The 21,331-nt window shown below is 43.9% G+C and overlaps 1 protein-coding gene across 23 annotated transcripts in view; it reads right to left on the bottom strand.

Annotated features, from left to right (window-relative positions):
- The window catches only part of AOPEP (aminopeptidase O (putative)), a 378,597-nt gene that overhangs the window by 24,974 nt on the left and 332,292 nt on the right, over positions 1-21,331 (bottom strand). For 22 of the 23 annotated variants that reach the window (XR_004443283.1, XR_004443284.1, XR_004443285.1 and 19 more), the window contains one exon: positions 9,785-9,901. Coding sequence is in view for 16 of the 23 variants with exons in the window: in XM_033236603.1 (XP_033092494.1) it covers positions 9,785-9,901 (117 nt within the window). In the remaining 7 variants the exon portion in view is untranslated. Of the gene's footprint in view, positions 1-9,782; positions 9,902-21,331 lie in introns of those variants that run through there. The other variant, XR_004443289.1, reaches the window with a different exon arrangement.

Genomic DNA, 21,331 nt, shown 5'->3' with positions numbered 1-21,331 from the left:
GCGCAGGGAGTGAACGAGCTCCCTAAGAAGGGCCACGCACACTGAGGCCTAAAGGAGGAGAAGAAACCCACGCGGCATCCTGAGCCGGCAGCTTCCAGCCAAGCCACGTTCCATCCATGAAAGAAACTCAGCCTCCCTCCCCGTCTCTCCTCAGTGGCCATTTCTTCTGACACCCTTCTCTTCAAGAGCTAGAGAAACAGGCTCTTAAAAATAAACTCCAGAGACCAAAGAACTAAAACTACACAACTTTTCGGAAAGACACAGGCATAAATTTTCATGACCCTGGCAATGAGTTTCAACAAAACAAAGGAGATACACTGGACTTCATTAAAGTTAAAATCTTTAAGGCCGGGCACGGTGGCTCAAGTCTGTAATCCCAGCACTTTTGGAGGCCGAGACGGGCAGTTCACGAGGTCAGAAGATCGAGACCATCCTGGCTAACACGGTGAAACCCCGTCTCCACTAAAAAATACAAAAAAAAAAAAAAAAGAAAAACTAGCCGGACGAGGTGGCGGGCGCCTGTAGTCCCAGCTACTCGGGAGGCTGAGGCAGGAGAATGGCGGGAACCCGGGAGGCGGAGCTTGCAGTGAGCGGAGATCCAGCCACAGCACCTCAGCCTGGGCGGCAGAGCGAGACTCCATCCCAAAAAACAAAAAAAAGTTAAAGTCTTTAGACCTCAAGGGTTACCATCATCAAAGTGAAAAGACAACCCAAAGAATAAAAGAATATTTTTGCAAATTGTATTTGATGAGGAACTTGTATCTAGACTATATAAAGAACTATTATAACTCAGTAATACAAAGACAAACCAATTTAAAAATGAGCAAAAGGTCTTACCAGACCTTTCTCCAAAGAAGATATGCAAATGGTCAACAGGGGGAAAAAAAAGCAATGACGACGACAGTGGGGTCCAAGTCATACCCAACAGGGTGGCTAAAATCACAAAGACGGACCATAGCAAGTGCTGGCGGAGCCCGAACCCATACTCACTGCTAGAGAAAACGGAAGATGGTCTAGCCATACATAGTAGCAAACACTCTGGCAGTTTCTCAAAAGGTTAAACAAGGGTTACCACATAATCCAGCAATTCTACTCCTAGGAATATGCCTAAGAGAAGTGAAGGCATATGTCCACACAGAACCTTACACACACGTGCTCACAGCAGTTAACAGTGGAAACACCTCCATGTCCATCAGCTGACGCCTGGAGAAACAAATGCCGGCCGTCCACACGACTCAGAGTATCTGGCAGTAAAGAGGAATGAAGTAATGACACATGCTACAAAGAAGGATGATCCCCAAAAACATTACGCTAAGTCAAAAGAAGCCAGTCACGAAAGACCAAATATTACATATAATTCCATTTATGTGAAGGCCCAGAACCGGCAAATCTACAGAGACAGAAGAACAAGTGCTTGCCTAGGACTCGGGAGCTGGGGAGGCAGCCAGAGGGTACTGGGTTTCTTCTGGGAATGATAAAATGTTCTGCAAGCAATTGAGGTGATGGTTGTACAACTCTGTGAATATATTAAAAATGACTGAATTGTATACTTTAAAATGGGTGAACTTCACGGTATGTGAAGTATAGCTCAAAAGTCACTAAAAACAACGACCCCTCACCTGAAGAGCCGAGTTGAGAACGGCTGTTTTGGCGAAAGACACAATTCTACACGGTCTGCTCGAGAAAAGCCACCCGGAGCCCTGAGAGCCGAGGCCATGGGGGGGGGGGTCAGTTGTGGGCTGCTCCTGGTGGCTGGTTCCCTCAGCGCCTAGGAACTTCCTGTGCCCAGCCTGGGCATCTGCTTCCACCCACGGATGGACAAAACCAGGTGGTCTACAGAACACAGCTCCATGTGGTTCAAGGTTGCAGCAAAGCAATATGCAGAGACTGAACAGCCTAAAGATCATTTTTAGTGCCACCCTACGAAGTTTAGCTGATCTCTACTGTGTTTATGTTCTACATTTCATCCCTCCCATCCACACCAAATTCCACCATTTACATGCAGAGTGGGCCTGGGAACGTGCCCCGCAAGCTGACTCCATGCGAGCGGCCCGAACACAAGGTGTAGAGCCCACACCCTATCTGTGCTCTGAGGTCCTCACAGCCTGAAGGCCAGAGATCCACCTCTCCCATCCTGGTGTGCCACCGTTCTAGACAGCAAAGACGGTGTACAGGAAAGGCACCAGAAGGAAGAAAAGCCACCTGGAAAGCTATGCTGAGAGCTGTGGCAAAGTAAGCCCTCTCTTTCAGGGTATTTAAGGTATACTTTAAATGTGAATATGGCTCAGTTTACAATTGTAAGGAGATGGCAGTGTTCAAAGAAAATTGTGTGGTTTTTAGTGTGGCCTTCAGAACAGAAATCTAATACAAACGTATGTAAACTACTGACTGAGCTGTAAAGAACCCAGAAGCGCCAATTAAAGCCCAGTGCACTAATACCACTCAAGAAACCTCTGGACACAAAACGAATTGAGATGCTGCTGTTTCCCTGGCTATACGGGAAGAAGAGTATCAGCGCACTGCTACTTAGACCTCAGAATATATGTCAATCTCCATCTCCATCTTTCTGAGAAAATCTATACAGACGGGAGAGCGTCCCATGGAGCAAACGCAGAGGCCCTCCCATCCTCAGAGATCGTGGTACCAGTGGACCTGCTGCTGAACCCTGGGCCAGACAGCAGGGACACTCTGCAACCACTGACTTTTCTAACAAAGTCTGGCTGAACCTGCAGCTAAAAACCGCCTATTAAATGCCCTCCCTCTTTTAACAGATAAACGCTAAGCTGACCATTTAAGAAAAATTAGCCAGATTATGCTGTCCATGGCTCGCTTTTCTCTTTACTTTCATTTGCTATAAATTCATGGTAAACAAAACACAATCCCTAGCTTGAGGAATAACACAGGAAATTATTAATCTAAAAAAGAAAGTTCTTTGTGATTTTAGATCAGCTTTATTTAAAAAAAAAAATCCCTTTATGACAGTGTAACAGGGGAGATGCTGTTGCTTCCCACAGGAAAGTTCCAGAGGCACTGAACTGAACACCAGAGAGAACACCCTAAGAAAGATGTACCGAGAGACAGACCGTTCTGACTCTGAAGGGAAGTTCTGAAGCATCAATTAAATGTTTCATAAACCAAACACGACAAAGAAAAAATACACAAAACCAGAGTCACGTAAGAATTCTATTCTTTCTCCTATCATAAAAAGTAGATGGTTTAAAAAGATAGGTCTAAAGCAACTAAAGACAATTACCCTAATCCCTTTTCTCAATCTATACCCAGCCACCTTTTAAACTCTAGAAAAAGAATAATGCTCTGTCAAAGGGACAGCCTGTCAAATAATGCTGTCAAAGGGAGACCCTCACAAGCATGGTCTCGGCTTTCTAAAAACCTGAAGTCACACTGTTCACAGGCCATGTTCTAAAGTTCAGATTCATCGGTATCTGGCCTCTTGATCTGCAACCTAAGGTTGATGACATCAAGGGGCCAATTAAGCCAGACCCCTGTACCTGTAACGATACTGTGAGAAACAGCCTAATGCTGAGTTTCCGTGGGTTGCCAGGTGGAGGTGTCAACTTGCCCTCTCGGGACCCCCGGGGGACCTGGTTCCTTGTATTTTACTCCATAAAAGCACTTCACTAATTGCACACACGACTCCGACACTCCACAATGGTGTCCTTTTTCATGTTCAATCTGAAACCCTGCCTTGTAGGGCTGTTCCACCGGTGCCTCCTGACAATGCTGGACGACGATGTGGTGAGCCAGCTGGCTGAGTGACGAGGCCCTGGATTCGCCTGCACCAAGGGCAGCCAGCAGGAGAAGCGGAGGAGAGGAAAAGGGAAAAGACGCTCCAGAACACTTCACATCTCCAAGCAGAAGACCCAAGTCATCTCTACCGGACAGAGTGTGAGCACCTACAGGCAGGTACAAAACCACAGCGATGGATCCATTTTGGAATCTGGAGATGTAACAACCGTTCAACCTTCAATCCTTGCCCTCTGGTAAGTCCCTCTAGAGCTCCATTAATCATTAAGTGCTCGAACCACAGAACGACGCTTTTGGCCCAAATGAAATTCAGAAGTGAGCATTAAAGCTGTCATACGATTGTGTTGCTGGAGTCACAACTTCCACCTCTGGACTGCAAATAAATGCTACGGTTTTTTCTTCCCAAGTAAACAATGAGTAACAACGTATTAGTAACAACATATTAAGATAAATACTGGCCGGGCGCGGTGGCTCAAGCCTGTCATCCCAGCACTTTGGGAGGCCGAGACGGGCGGATCACGAGGTCAGGAGATCGAGACCACCCTGGCTAACACGGTGAAAACCCGTCTCTACTAAAAATACAAAAACTAGCCGGGCAAGGTGGCGGGCGCCTGTAGTCCCAGCTACTCGGGAGGCTGAGGCAGGAGAATGGCGTAAACCCGGGAGGCGGAGGCTGCAGTGAGCTGAGATCCGGCCACTGCACTCCAGTCCGGGCGACAGAGCAAGACTCCGCCTCAAAAAAAAAAAAAAAAAAAAAAAGATAAATACCAGCTTGCGTACAGTGCATCAAAAGAGGCAGAGGAGGCCGAGCACAGTGGCTCACGCCTGTAATCCCAGCACTTTGGGAAGCCAAGGCAGGTGGATCACAAGGTCAGGAGTTCAAGACTAGCCTGGCCAAGATGGTGAAACCCTGTCTCTATTAAAAATACAAAAACTTAGCTGGACGTGGTGGCGGGCACCTGTAATCCCAGCTACTCGGGAGGCTGAGGCAGAATTGCCTGAACCTGGGAGGTGGAGGTTGCAGTGAGCCGAGATTGTGCCACTGCATTCCAGTCTGGGCGACAGAGCGAGACTCCATCTCAAACAAACAAAAAGGAGGTAGAGGAGACCCAAAGCCATCAGACAGCGTATGCAGGGCCTCTTCATCTACCTCCCCTGCTACGGGACAGGCCTGTGATGCTGGACGTTTTTTCCATTTCCAGTCAACCTTGTGCCCTTTCCCTCCTGGAAGGCAGCCGGATGAGTGCTGAAACAGGTATGTTCTTACAATCTGGTTCCTCACATTCACTTGCTCCTACTAGTTTAGTCTGCAATTCTACATGAAAGGGTAGAGCCTCCCAAGGTTACATTCTTTGGCACTTCGGGAGAGTACCGCTGGCTCAGCGTGGCCTCTGAATGTTAACCATCTTTTTCTAGCCACTCCACTCTATGCAGACACCTTACTAAATGAGATTTTTTTTTTGAAACTGCCTTTTGTCAATTAGCTGCTGCCAGTCAGCAGAAAGAGCCGCTCACGTGCACACGAGCATGTGGGTCCAGGCACAAGGCCAGACCGTGAAGGGAGACCTCCAGTGAGGTGGCACCCCGGGGAAGACAGTCACAACACATGACACCCACACTTCCTTGCTCCAATCCAATCCAGGAGTCCTCTTCCTTCCAATCGACACTATTTCCCCCACACAGGGAAGGGAAGAACGGGTGCTGATAACGACTTCTCCCAGAAAACTCATGTTCTCACTCAGCATATCAACCAAACTCAAAGCAAAGCAGGCTGCAGCACGGGCCTTTCGGAATCGTGGCCACCAGCAAAACAATGCTGGGGAAACCCCTCCCGAGGCACAGCCCCAGTCTGAAGGCGCTCGGTGGAGTCTGCAGAGATGCTGCTGCCTGTAGGTCTGTCACGGAGCTCCTGGGGAAAGAGGTCAGAGAGCCAAGGTCCAGGATCTTCACCTCACTGCCATGGGTAGCTGTTTTTACAGCTTAAGAGACCCGCTAAGGCAGGCAGGAAATGTGTTACTTAAAAAGGGATCTTAGATAACCTCTTTTGTTCCCAGAGTTAGCTGTCAAATACATTTTTTAAACTTTTATGGCCATATGAAAAATATACTCAAAAACTGCAGAGAGACAAGGTGCTTCTGTGGACTGGATTGCCCTTCGGCTCATTTTCCATGCTGGCTGCAGTGGCCCAGCGAAAAACCAACAGGCCTGAGGCTTGCTACATACGAGACGGCTGACTTTGAGGTCAGCTTCACTCTCCAGGCCAAGGAGCACCAAGGAGCACCACCTGTGCCCGCCCTGCAGAGGGTGGCAAGGCAGGAGGTGGCCTGGGGTGGTCTGCCTACTCCACCCACGCTCTCACTCTGTCTGTCCCTGAGCCCTTTTCCTTTCACACTCTGGACATGGGGGCACTGCCTCTCTGAAGAGCATACACCTGGGGCTTCACATCACGTGATGCAGGCACACGGAGGGCAGGCAGGGTGTGCAAAACCCGAGACGGTATTCAGAACCCTGGCCCCACAACCCCTCGACGTGAAAGCCCTTGGCAAGTAGCCACAGCAGACTCAGTGCTACACTCAGAAAATCAGACCAACAGATCAGACGCTCTGTGAACACAGCCCATACACAGAAGCAACACACACAGAATGGTTAATAGTAATCTCGTCCTCCTTTCTTCTCTCTGTGGGTGGGCCCGTCCCGGCCCGTCCACATGCAGGCAGCGAGGGACAGATGGGGATGGCAGCCCAGGAGCTAAAGCAACCACGGAACAGGGTTGTCACAGCAGAGACCCTTCCAGCCGCTCCATCCCGAACACGCTGCTCAGCCAACAAAACTCCTCCGTGCACTCTGCCATGAGGAGCAGCAGCAGCTGGAGGCAGCAAGCTTACCTTCTGGAAAGGCAGCTTTCCATATGCACCTCGGTCACAGGTAGAGCAAGGGAAGCCCTTCCGCATAGCTCGAAAATACAGGGGGCACAGCAGGTGAAGAATCTGCCCCCACCAGGTCCGAACCCCCTGCACTGTACTACAGACCTGCCGCATCAGCCTGGGCAAGGGTTTCTGCACCCGCCACCTAATTCAACACGGGTCCAGCGCCCACAGCCACTCTCCACAGCGTGCTCAGTACACAGCCTGCCTCACTCCAGAATCTCTGGCCCGCTCTCAAATGGTTGCCACTTATTCCGTATATAAGAGCCCTGAGAGCAAATGCAAGGGACGCGCCTCATTCGTTTAGTCAAGGAGAAGCACCAAGAATTCAGCAGGCATCCCTGAGACTTTTTCTACCAAGTAACAATTCTTTCTCCCATGAAATGTCCTGTCACTTAAAGGCAGATGATTATTCAACGAAATTCCCGCTTAGTATTATAATAAATCACACTTCACTAATAAAGTTTCTAGAAAACACCCTGGTTGGCCAAAATCCTGTTGCTTTTTTGGTTCTGAGTGACATTTCAAGGAAACTTCACAATGAGATAAGCTGTCAGTATAATTAACTACATGCCAGGACCTCCAGAGTTTGGGTGTAGGCACGTTTTTTAGACACACACCAGGGTCTATCCTCCCTCTCTCCACTTGATTTGGCCCCTGCTCATCCCTGACCTCAACCCTGCAGGCCTGGCACGGGGGTCAGGAAACCACGGATGGGGCCTACAGCCAGGAATGGTGTGTATGTTTCCAAATCATTTTAAAAAGGAAAAAGGGCCAGGCATGGTGGTTCACACCTATAATCCCAGCACTCTGGGAGGCTGAGGCAAAAGGACTGTTCCAGGCCAGGAGTACGAGACAAGCCTGGGCAACATAGTGAGACCCTGTCTCTCAAAAAAAAAAAAAAATTCTTTTTCTAAATTAGCACACGTGGTGACACATGCTTGTAGTCCCAGTTACTTGGGTGGCTGAAGCAGGAGGATTGCCTGAGCCCAGGAGTTCAAGGCTGCAGTGAGCTATTATCACACTGCTGCATTCCAGGCTGAGCAAAACAGTGAGAACTATCTCCAAATAAATAAAAAGAAAAGGCAGGGAAAAAAAAAACAACAATTATCTGGAGATGGGCTAATTACATCAAATTTAAGTTTCAGGTCCGTACAAGTTTTACTGGCACACAGCCACGTCTGCTATACTACTTATGGCAGCTTCATGCTACAGCCACAAGGCTGAAGAGCTGCCACAGAAAGCGTACGGTCTGAAATATTAACTGCCTGGTCCTTTATGGAAAAGGCTTCCTGGCCCTGTGCCGGCACACACCAAGTTCACACCCGCGCTCTCTGTGGTCAGCTCCCTCCTGCCTTCAGGTTGCTCTGAGTGGCCTGGACCCCCATCTAGGGAAATCTTGCCCGACTTGTCCTGTCTCTCTCCTTCACCGCTCTCGTCTCAAGCTGTCTTGTCCATTTACTTAGGAACTGTCTTTTCAGAAGAATGTAAGCTTCCTGAGGGTAGCTAACCTTGCCTGTCATTTCTATGTTCCTGATGCCGAGTGGAACAGTGGAATATTTGTGAATCACATGAACACAGACCACACTAGTCACATAAACTGAGCAGAGATGTAATGAGACCCCAGCACCTCACCACCAGGGCTCCAGCTGAAGAGACTGCCTTGTCTAGCACCAGGACATAGTTTGCGCAGTATAAAACAAGCAACTAAATAAAACCTATTATACTTCTCAAAGGTTCTAAGAGGTTATACATCACAAGTAAGTTGAGCTGTAAGTTAAGAACAGGACATGTTTTATGCTAAACGGAAGGGGCCACCTCCTGGCTTCCGGACATCAAGTGACAGGTGCCCGGCGCCTGCTCTGATCCTCCCCTCTGGTCTGTCCATCCCCATCACAGGCCCTGGCGGTTCGGCGGTATTCCACCCTGATCGAAACACAGCCTAATGACTATATATAGCAAAGTCTTTTAAGCACTAATTAAAAATAACAGCCTGGCATTTGAAAACTCCTATAAACAAAAATGTAAGAGCTGAAATAAAGAGCAACAGTTGCAAATCTGGTCTATGCTCAGGTGGGTAAAAAGCTACACGTCTCCTCTGGAGTTTTTCCATCACTCTTGAGTTTATGGGGTTTTAAAATGCCTAACAATGGCCATCTTACCTTTGGTTAATAAGGAATGGGGCTTTTCTCAATTATTCCATTTTAATGATTATAAAATTCACTACAGCAATATTTAACCTAATATATCCCAAATATCACTAACACTATAATCAATCGGGAGACATTAAGCTATTTTGTCTTTCTTCATTCAATGTCTTCACTATTCATTGTGCATTTTATACTCACACCACATCTCAACTCAAAATAGCTGCATTTAAGTGTTTAACAGCCACACATGGCTAATGGCTGCTGTACTAGACTGCACAGCTTTAAAATGTTCAAAACCAAACTTACCTTTCTGCATTTTGGGAGTCTTACATAAAAGAGGTTTTCTGTTTAAGCTCTTGTTTTTACTTAAGATGTCTGAATACATTATTTACTATTTTGTACTTTTTTAAAACCCTGGAATTTGTCTTAGGATTCACACTGCATTCCTCACAATAAGGCAGAAGATATTAAGGACTAGATCACATTGCTTTCTCGCAAGCATCCAGTTGACTTTTCCAACTACAGCTGCTAGATTTAGTTTTTGTTCCCTTTACACATGGCTCCTTTCCTGCCCTGACTGAACACAACCAAGAAGCTCTGACACATCAGAGCCAAGTTTCCTTCATGGGCAACAGAACGGCACCACCGTCAGTCACACAATGACCCACCCAGGTTTACAACTCAAAAGCATTCCACTCATTCCTTTAGGAGACTTATGTCCATCTTTATGATTTAAGAAGAGGGAAACACTTGAAGACCTCAAAATACTCTGGTTAGAAGCGTAAGTACAATCAGATTAACGCACTTAGTTCTTCACTCACACGGCAGACACATGGGATTTTGCTAATAGAAAGGTGGTTTCAATAGTTTGGGGCTGCAATGGGATCACCATTCTTCACCAACAGTGGGATCTGCTGGTTAAACTCCGAGGGTGTTCCTGGTTACCTCTGCATCCTGATCCTGGAGGTCGTATGTCCTCTGGAGGCTTTGCAGAGTTCGGGGGCTCAGGGTCTTCTGCTCCAACAGATGCTCCAGAAGCAAGACCAGCTGGTCTGGAAGAAGCTAAAGACAAAACCAAACAGCCTATGAAAATGCTATTCAGCTGATGAGAAAGTAAACCCAAATGTTCAGACTGAAGACCGCATACCCAGGGTAACCTGGGTGCTTTCGGCATATGTCGGCAACGTGGGAAGGCTGTGAAACTGACTTTTGTGATTCCTCAGGGTGTATACTGTCTGTATTCCCAAAGACACTGCATTCCGGGGTCTGATTAGGCCCCGTTTTCCATGACTAATCATTTCAGTTTTACACTTAGAGCAGATCAAAACTGTGCTTATCTTAATAAAACATTATCGTGGTTTACTGGATCTCTTCCTTTACAGCACGCATATACCAGAAAATGTAATTTAGCCTAGACAAAGATTCAAGGAGCCATCCAATTATAGGCAAACACCTGGAAATTTCACAGAAACAAGATGGGGCATTCAGTCCCCTTTTCACCACATAAGCTCTGTAAATACACCTGCTGCACACTGAGAAATAAAGAGTACATACTGAAAGAACTGTCTTCCCTCCATTACGAAAAGCATAAACTTATGATCCATTAAAAAGCTAAAAAGGCCGCATGCAAGTATATGTGCCGCTGTATACACAGACACACCAGGTCACCCATATTCCTGAGTTCTCATACAGGAATGGTCAAAAGTGATGTTACAAGTTGAGGGCAAAGAGAGGAGGTAGTCTTTACATGGTACAAAAATAAAACACAATGTATGTGAAGTACAAGAAATGAAGAGAAGCATGCGTAAGACTTCATCCGTGTTACTCGCTATGAGGCAGCAGGGCCAAGACTGGTGGCCCTGTGAGATGGGCCCTGTGGTGCACTGGAGGAATGATCAATTTGAGATATGCCTTGTAGGAAGTGAAACATATTTATTCTAAAATCAAGATTTTAAAATTTACCCTATGAATTCCATGGCTCTCTCTGCCGAGCTTCTCTCCATCCCTGTGTATGTGCAGATCATTCCCGTCAATCCAAATTACAGGTCTGGAAGCTGGTATCACATCAACAGCACATTCATAAGAACACCTGGATTTTAACTGCCACTTTCTGATGCTCTAAAACAACTTTTTAAAAGTACTGGTTTCCCTTCCTGCTCCTCATCTTTCTGCCCCCAAGTGTGCACTCTGCCTGACCCTCCCTATCCCTTACCCCTCACTCATTCACACACACACTTACATTTTTCCAAAAGGTATGCAGGGGGCAACAGGTAGACAGCAAGTACTGCAAACACCACACCCACTGCACCATTCCACAAGCTATCTGTTTTCTCACCTCACCCTTCTAAGTTCTAAGAAAGCCCCACTTGCCTACAGACAGAGGCAGAAAGAAGGGAGACAGGCACCAATGCAATCACTTGGTTCTTGGGTATATTCTGTACTTCATAACATCGCTTCATCTGAAAGGCATGCTGTGGCTGTTCTCTCAGGAGAAACAGGGCGCCTTCAGCAAAACTGCAGTACAACCAGCATTGACTCCAACCCAAGGAATTACTAACGCTCCATTTCTTTTCATGAGAAGTCAAGTAATTGCAGCATGTTTTAAAGATATCAAATTACTACATAACTACTTGTAACAAAATCACCCATCTACCATACGATATTAAAAGGAAATCTGTTTTACAGAAGAGGCCAAATCCAGGCCCCAGCCTCTGGCAAGCCCCCTCACCATTCACACCGTGAACACTGCCGGGTGCGTGTGGTATCTAGCACTTCTGCCCAGGCAGCCCAGTGAGACTGGTTCCTTTCTCCCTCTGCCCTCCTCCTCCTTGCTGTTCATCTCATCCCTCAGCCTCCTATGATGTTCCAAGAGAGGTGCTTTTCTGCAGGAGGCTGAGCCTTCAACCCATGGCCTCAAGCACCCCTAACCTGTCTCCTGGGGCTGCTGACTGAATGCCCTCCAGCCCTTGAGCCCTCTTCCCAAGTGCCTTCCTTTTCACCCCAGTCGTGGGCTCTCCCCGCTTCATCTCACTACTACCCTTTGTTGTGCTGCTGTCAAACAGCAGCTCCACCAGGGGTACCCAGGCCAGGCCACCACAGGATGGAGACCTGCTCTACTCCACAGACACTCAAAACTGGTGAGCAGCGTTTCTCAAGACAGACAGTCCGAGGACAACAGAAGCCTGGCATTGAGACCCCTCCAGACAAAGGCAGGCAGGCTTCGGGGAACGGGCTCAGCCTCACAGAGAAGCGATTCTCGGCACCACCAGCACCTCGACCAGCAGAACACCCTTTGCCAGAAGAGGGGCCTTGTTTGCTAACTAAATACAGAAGGAACCAGTCCTGCCAAACTGAAAAAGCATATCCCCATGTTACATACTTGTGCTTACAAAAAAGCCTCCTGTCAGAACTCTCATTTGGGATTTGGTTTAAACTAAAGAGACACACTGAGCAAAGAAACTCTGACTAAGACAACTAGCTTGGTCCTCAACTTACCCCAACTAGGTTTAACCAACAGATACAGCTCCAGTTTAAAATCCAACAATTACCAATACATGAACCTATAAAAATACCTGCATTCATACTTGTATATCTGAGCTTTCTTTTAAGCTGAAAGCTCACGCATCTCTACACAGAAACAGAACCAAAAGGATCAGTGGAAGCTTTTGTCCTCTCCAAATTTTACACAATGAAAACCTTTAAAGCTATGCTCCCGGACTTAAGACCATGAGACGGAAGGGAGGGAGCATCCTGACTCTAATTTGAGAGAGGTGAGGAGCAAGGGTGGACACTCCCCTCAGGCATCTGCTCCCCTTAAAACAAGGCCCCGACCACAGAGGTTCGTGCTCCCAGGTTTCTCTGAGTCCCATTCTTCTGAATAGATGTGAAATGACTCTCACTTAGTAAACAACCTGGAGCCATCCGGCTTTTAGTTGTAACTATTCTAACTCGTGGCAGGGAATGTAGTTTCTGAAAAAAGTGGGGAAAAAAAATCAGTGAACAAATGCTATTTTGGGACACAGATAATAAAACTGATAAAGCATCTTTTATTTGCAAAATACACATTACAACATTTTTAAAGGATGAGATAATAGACCTTAAAAAGAGGATATTGAAGCAAAAATGTAGTTAAATAGCTTCAATACATTTCTCTTTGTAAAATAAACATTTGCTCCCCGTAAAGCCACCCCACAAATGAAAAGGTAGTGGTAATGTAATCAACCAAAATGTTTGTAAAGCAACCGAAAGAGACCACGTATCAGCAGACGTGCTCAAGGCAGCACCGCGTGGGGTGGTGCGAGGAGCCCAGGGCAGGCACAGGGGAGTGGGACATGCTATGTGGACCACTCCACTTCCACCCACGTGGAAATCAGAGCAAACTTCACATGACTTCTAGGCCAACTGCGTTTATTTACTCATTTTAAGATTAACTGAATTTTAGACTGAAAGGCCAGCTGTGTGTAACATAGCAGAACTGGCAGGAGAGAAATAAGGCTTTGGTCGTACCACAGAGTGATCGTGAAAAATAAAGGACCTCACCTCCGAGCATCACCACCTAAGAAAGTAGCTCCTTCTTCAAACATTATAAAAACAACTTGCCTTTATTTCTAGGGGCCTAACAGTGCTCACACCCACAGTTCAACAGTGACAGGAATGCAAAAGTCCTTTCCTTTGCATAAATAAGAAATTCATGATGGGGTTATTTTTTCCATACGGAGACCAGCTCAATATTTTTAAAATGCATCTGCCTCGGAAATTTACACAAAATAGGACTACAAGGTGCCAAAGTGATGTGGGTATTTGCAAGAGAACTTCACAGAACTATAAAACTTACTGAAATGAATGCAAGAAATAAAATGCTACACGAGGTCAGTCAAGTACAAATGCTGCTTGTTAAGGATTTTAGAAGTCTGTGTTCTACTCTAAACATGGAAGATTTCATAGTTGCTAAATACTAAGAACTGTACAAAGAAAAAAGTCCACCGCATGTTTTTCCCAACTTCAGAGCCGACGCAAGCTGTACGACTTACAATGGTTTGGGAGAGTTTTCATGCATGCTCTTGGAAAGAAAACATGAATTTTCCAAACCCACCCTCCTAAACTAGAGGCAGCTCAACAAAAAAAAAAAACCCTGACTCTCCCAAAAGCCCCTTACTGCTGTCATGGGGGCGTCACTCACTCTGCGCTCCCAGAAGACCACCCACGCAACTGAGGTCCCGCCACCACGTCTTCCATCAGCATGATCAGAACAGGTCAGCTCACCTCCTGCATCGGACATGTCTCACGGCTGACCTTGCAGAGGCAGGGCCTGTGACAAGAGACCAGCGAATGGAACCTCCAAGCCCCACCGCCTGCAGCCCTCCGACAGCAGAGGAGAGCACCTCCCGGCGCAGCCCAGCTGGTGTGCCGCTGGCTCACACCAAGAAAGTCACTGTGCGACTCCCCAGACAGAGAATAAGCCTGGGACTAAGGCAGCCACGGGCTGACAGCGGCGTGAGTTCTATTATTACCCCATTATCACTCTGGGATCTGTGCCTAAATGAAGCATGCTTCCTCCCTGATGCCATTTCCTTTTATCCTGGCTGGAGACTAAAAGCGGATCAATGGGGGCAATACATATGATGTCACTTCAATTTACAGCCATGGCCTCCCCCTCTCCAGTCTGTCTGAAACACACAGAAAGATCAATTCTTCCCAAAAATGGTTAAAAAATGCTTAGGGAGCATTCTTCTTCCAGAAAAGCATTCTCTGCTATATTTGTCTATGTTACTATGCAGGGAACTGTTTACATGGAACAAAAACAGAAGAAACGGTGGGGAGGGGGAAATCTCAAACTCTGTATGCTGGAGACTTGCTGGCTGAAATTCAACACAAGCAGGGTCCTTTGAAAGTCACATGCAGAAGGCCTTCGGGCAGAAGCACAATAGAAACCAGTTTTCTTTTGCCCCTTGGATTAAAAAGGTGATCCCACTGACATAAAACATCTTTCATTTTTATAGAGTTCCCCCAAAGTCAGACAAATCCCCTTTCACTCTTTCCAGAAAACACACCCACCACCTTAGCAGACCCTCAGGTTGCCCCTCCAGTCCACAGGTATAGGAGGAAACAGCATCCACTCACGGTGCCCTCATTAAAGGAGGCGGAAAGCTTGGCTACAGGACACGAGACAGAACTTATAAACTAAGTCACCTTCCAGACTCGGCTCTGAACCAAATAAAACACAGAGAAAATCTCTACGCTGCATAAATTTTCACGTGGTGCGTTTTGACAATAAGGCAAAATTAAGATATAATCAATGAAGTTCCTCAAAACAAAACCAAGAGTTCTCCCTCCTCATAACCCAAAAAGAAACAGAAAATGTTCAGAGCCACAGAACCCAGGTGCAGTCAGCCTTTACTGCCCACACACTAGCCAGGCCACAGTCTTCAATAAATGGTCTTCTTCCATCTGTTACTTTTTAAATAAACATTTCTAAGAAACAAAAGTAGACAATTTAGTAATATGTACACATACCAGGGTGTCTGCCCAAGAGCCTGCCTACTAGGATATCATGACAGAACTGAAATGTATTTATTCTAAATTAGTAATTTGTATAATGGTAACATACAACTGGTTTGAACTGCTGCTGAAAACACAATTCAGAAAAGAAAAACCTCTATATGTTGAAGCAAAAACTTAACATATTTTAAAGAACTGCCAAAACTTACAAATAGAAGTATCTACTGTTCACATTATTTGTGTGGCATAAAATTGGATTTGCCAGCAAAGGAAGTCACCAAATAATTAAGAGAAAAAAAATTTTCTTCAAAATAAAGAAAAATCAATCAATTGGTGCATATTTGTCCAGCAGAATCAGTTATTTCTGATTACCAAACATTGTTAGGGAGTATGTCTATAAACAAATTTTGGAAAGAAAATTCATGTAGCAGCAAATATTCATACAGCTCATTTTATACAGAGAAAACCATATTCATTAGATTTTTGGGAAATTCTAATAGTTACAGTTCAAAAAGATTACTGCAAATTTTGAGCCATGGTTTGCTTGTGAAGTTTCTAAAAGTGGCACCACAGAACCTAAAACAGATACATATCATCATTAGCAAATACTATCTGAAATAATTTATTGGCATAATTCTCATGTTTCCAGATTGTAAGGGTCAAATGTTGCCGTGCTATTATTCCCCTAACTCTTGCTAAAAGCATATACTATACGCAATCTAACACAAAACATATTATTTAAATGACAAGATATGCACTCCTCTGGTCAACTGGATCTCGTACAACCATGTGTACCTTAATATTTTATGTTATTATATATGTCAGAAGCATCATAAACACTCAAACTGAAAATTTCCAAGTATTTCACAAGAGATGCGTGGGATCCTTGTGTCTACCTCTGACCCCAGATCCTGCCAGACCAATTACAAGGGGCCAAAGGGAAAACATTCCTGATCTGAACTTTATGCTTCTCAAGAAAATCATCACTCATGAAACAGAAACTGTAAATTCCTAAGTGATTCCGTCTATTCACCCTGCCACGACAACAATGGCATGTTTAATATACGGCTTGTTTAATATTCCTAAAGAAATTGGAATACTTTAAAGTATAAGAATATTTCTAACTCTTCTTGCATTCACATTTTCATAAACATTCCTTCTTTTTGTTTCCTTAGAATTAATGCTTTTGCCACAAGTGGTAGCTCATGCCAGTAATCCCAGCACTCTGGAAGGCCTAGACAGGAGAATGGCTTGAGCCCAGGAGTTTCAGACCAGCCTGAGCAACACAGTGAGATTTCGCCCCTTACCCACCCCCAAAATTAGGTGTGGTGGTATGCGTCTGTAATCACAGCTATTTGGGAAGCGGAGGAGGGAGGATCATCTGAGCCCAGCAGTTGGAGGCTGTGGTGAGCTACGATTAATCCAGTAGACTTCAGTCTGGGCAACAGAGCAAGACTCTGTATCCAACAACAACAACAACAAAAAGAATTAATGCTCTTACCTAAATTAATAACGGTGTACTTAATACTTGATATATTTATCTTGAAGGAGAGTATACATTTTATAATTCTGAGTTCCTAATTTACAAACAGTGACACTTGCTAACTCCAGTTAGCCCAGCATATGAATATACCTTTACTGTAAAAAAAACGGTTGGCTGAGTCTATGAATCAAAACATCCTACATGGTGTGTAGTCATGAAATGGAATACTACGTAGCTACTAAAAAGAAGGAGATGGAATTATTTTTGTAATATGGGAAGATGGCAAGAAATGTTTTTAGAAAAAAGGTTCAGAATTGGCCGGGCGCGGTGGCTCAAGCCTGTAATCCCAGCACTTTGGGAGGCCGAGACGGGCGGATCACAAGGTCAGGAGATCGAGACCACCCTGGCTAACACGGCGAAACCCCGTCTCTACTAAAAATACAAAAAACTAGCCGGGCGAGGTGGCGGCGCCTGTAGTCCCAGCTACTCGGGAGGCTGAGGCAGGAGAATGGCGTGAACCCGGGAGGCGGAGCTTGAAATGAGCTGAGATCTGGCCACTGCACTCCAGCCTGGGTGACAGAGCGAGACTCCGTCTCAAAAAAAAAAAAAGTTCAGAATAAAATGTACACTATGGTTGAATTTGTGTAAATTACATTCTAAAGACACATAATAAGAAAATAAGGAATGTTTTGTGTCAACTGTTTCTCTGAGTAACCTACTTGAACTCTTTGCCCTCTCCTCTGTCCATTTTTCTGCTTCCAGCTCAAGCTGAACTATTTTTCTGAAATCATGCTACAAGTATTTCCTAATAATTCACTTAAAAGAGAGATCTACCTTATGAAGAAATTCATTACCACAACTAAACCTAAGAACACTGAAAGTGATTGGAGCATGTGCTCTAACCAAGTGCTGAACCAGGCAACCAGAAACCAGGCATTTCTCTAAAGCTGGTCCGGTAGTTATGGGAAGACCTTCTAGCACTAAGTGTGCACCGAGAAACCTATCATTGTCTCTCCAGTCTTAGTCATAACATTGTAACATTGGTTCTGTGCAAGCAGCAATCAAAAAGTGGAAGAATTTTTAAATTTCCAAATATTCTGTAAATAGATATATAGGAAGCACAGCATCAGTCACATGCTCAGGTTTTTACGCTGTCACTTAGAATACTAACAAATTATAAAATACCTTCAGATTTTTTTCCCAAGGGAAAAAACCAGTAATTTCATCCAAACCCAGAATTTCTTCCTTTCTATAACTTCCTACATTACTCCAGTATGTCAAAAATCAAAATCAGATGGTGTAGGATTATTTATTACGAATTTAGTGATTTTAGCTAATAATTATATCGACATGATTCTTCCTTGGTTAAATGCTTTTTATACGGCCCTATATTCCTGGTGAACAGTAATCTATACAATGCACAAAATTACTGTGTTCATATGGACAAACAGGCAATCATCCTAACATTCAGTGTGATAATACAGTTTTTCCTCTAAATTAGAAGGGATTAGCAAATAGGGGGGAAAAACTCAGCTCTTACAGAAAATGCCTATCTTCAGAATTTCATGTACAGAAAATAGGATCCTCTCCTTTTGAGTTTAAACAGGAATCACTGAATTCAAAGAACACTATATTTTAACTTCTATAAAAAGAATGTACATTTTTAAGGTGTGTCTTAAATATTGGAACCAGATTTTGCTCATTTCATGTGCTATCTACCCACATCCTTGATAGTCAAATGTTCATCACATTGAAATAAAGGACTTAATGCCCTATATTGGTATAGTAAGAAGAAATAATAAGGTAACAATGTCGTCTGCAAGAATAGCTGTCAATTAACAATCTGGTGATTTAAAATAATTTATTAAAAGCAAATTTATATAGCAACACATGAAAATTCAGACCAGGAGTGATTCTCATTCCTCAACAAGAACATATCTAAAAAATATAAATTCATCAACTTAAAGTTTCATAAACATTCTTTACAGTACAGATCTGGTTGATGATTCTTCATATTTAAAAAGCTAATGGTAAAATGACTGAAATGCCTCTTTAAATGTAACAAACTGTAATTAATGAAATGATAGCTCTGCAGTGTTTTTAGAAAGCAAACAGATGGGTTGTATGAGGAGTTATTAACAGTCTAGTTTGCTTTATTGTGCAAAAACTCAACTGTGTGTCTCAGAGAGATCTCTCCCTTTGCCTTCCATAGTCTCCTTGTTAAAATTTACTATTAAGGATTAAGGGTTTTTTAAAATCAAAACTCACAGTTAAAAAAAAAATATGGCTGGGCACAGTGGCTCACGCCTGTAATCCCAACACTTTGGGAGGCCAAGGCACATGGATCATAAGGTCAAGAGATCGAGACCATCCTGGTCAACACGGTGAAACCTCATCTCTACTAAGAATACAAAAATTAGCTGGGTGTGGTGGCGTGTGCCTGTAGTCCCAGCTACTTGGGAGGCTGAGGCAGGAGAACCGCTTGAACCTGGGAGGCGGAGTTTGCAGTAAGTGGAGATCACGCCATTGCACTTCAGCATGAGCAACAGAGCAAGACTCCGTCTCAAAAAAAAAAAAAAAAAAAAGTAAGCCACGAAAACATTTTAGAGATAATGACATAACAGTTGCTAAGTGAGAAAAAGAACAGCAACAAAAGGACAGAGAAACCAAGTCAACCACTCCGATCCTCAGGTTAGACAAGTGATTCAAGTACGGACACACACACACACTCCCTAGCAAATCCCGAAGCAGGAAACATAATTTATCAATTAATTTCACTCTTGGGTATTGATTCTGGAGTCGGAAACACTAACATTCCATTACTCTCAGTTCCTGTCCTTTCTTGTGCGTAGACACACAGTCAAGACAACATAAATATCTTTTTGGTCACATTTTATTTTCTAATATTCTTTATTTTCTATCAAATCCAAACTAAGCATAAATTTCAGCTGCATGTCTACAATTTGTCAGGTGGTTTCTGCCATCAAGTTGACAAAGCAACCTGTCCATTTGTAGGGACAGCCAATCACAACTAAGGAGCAGGGTGGAGGTAGGGAGCATGGTGAGTCCAACTACATGAAGGATTGCTGGAAAAATAATGGAACTTGTTTTCATTTAATAAAAATGTGTTGCGAGTACTGTACAATCTCCTATCCAAAGTTTCAGTTTTATTTCACAGAATGATTTAATGTCTACAAGGCATAGGAGTCACATTTCCTCCAAATTCTGCACAGTTTTGGATTCTCGTCCAGACAGTTTACACACTAGATTAACTGTGAAAAGTGTTATGAGGAATAGAGCAAAGGATTAATTCCTTAACAGTCTCTTGGACATGTAGGGAAATTCACGCTATTGAAAATAAAATGAATTTAATTTCAGGAGAACAAGGGCAGAAGTCTCAGACTTTCCAGACATGTTTAACTTTCCTACATTCCATAGGACAGAAAAGGCTACCTTGCCGATGTGTATTCTGTGAGAGGGTGATGCGAACATCGAGCCTGTCTGCCCTGAAGTTACACATTTGCACAAATAGCTGAATAATTCATAAACTAAGGTACTGCCTATCACGACAGAAACTATTTTCAAGGAAACAGACAGAAACAGCGTTATAAAAATGTTCTTCTATGTCAAAACGTCACTTTACTGCTATGAGTTTAGACATAATCTTAGGTCTACTGTGAGTTCCAGCCTGGACCCAGAGCCTGGAGTAGCCTGAAGTTGTTAGAGGAGCAGGGGATCTGAAATGAGACTTTGCTGCCAAAAAAGTATTCTCTTACATAATTTCAAGTACTTGAAAGTCAATCAACGAGTCTTCAAAAATGCAAAATAGATACTTACAAGTGGTGGTTAACTATGGATGTAAAATCCTGGTAGGTCTTTTCATAGGCGTTGGTATGAACATGATTAAAACCTAAGATGTGCTTTCTAGCAATAATCTAAATCCTCAAATGTATGCAACACTTTAGGAAATTTTTTTCAGACAAATTTCGCAAAAATGGTTAAGTTTCAACACTTCTAGTATTTCTGTATCTTCCTTTACATATGTAAAATGTGCTTCTACAAGAAAAAGTATTTTATTGGAATTTTACTTTGATGTTAAAATGTAACATTTTCTATAACTTCCAGAAGTTACAGGAATAACATTTCTAAGCTTTCTGATTATTTAAATTTTAACGGAAAACAGTCTATAGAAAACCATACTTTCTCTCCCTCCCCTCAGTATTCCTATTTATCTGCAGAAATTAAGAATTTATCTTTAAAAAAGAGGCTAAAATGAAACATAGGTTTTTAATTGTTTTTCTTATATACATTAAGCTGAAAAAGAAGCAAAACTTTTAAAATGCTCCTGTGGCTACTGCTTGCATCCCGCATTTTTACAGAATTTTCCTTTAACATATCAGAGTTCCAACGGAGCAACTATAATCTCCACCTTATACTCCAAAGTGAAGCTTGACTCCTTTAAAACAAACCGGCTTGAAAAACCAGTGAGCACAGATCCTCAAAAAGTGAAG

This window comes from Trachypithecus francoisi, unplaced genomic scaffold, assembly GCF_009764315.1.
Source record: "Trachypithecus francoisi isolate TF-2019V2 unplaced genomic scaffold, Tfra_2.0 Lachesis_group16, whole genome shotgun sequence".
Taxonomy (NCBI): Eukaryota; Metazoa; Chordata; class Mammalia; order Primates; family Cercopithecidae; genus Trachypithecus; species Trachypithecus francoisi.
This window is presented reverse-complemented; position numbering and strand designations above follow the sequence as displayed.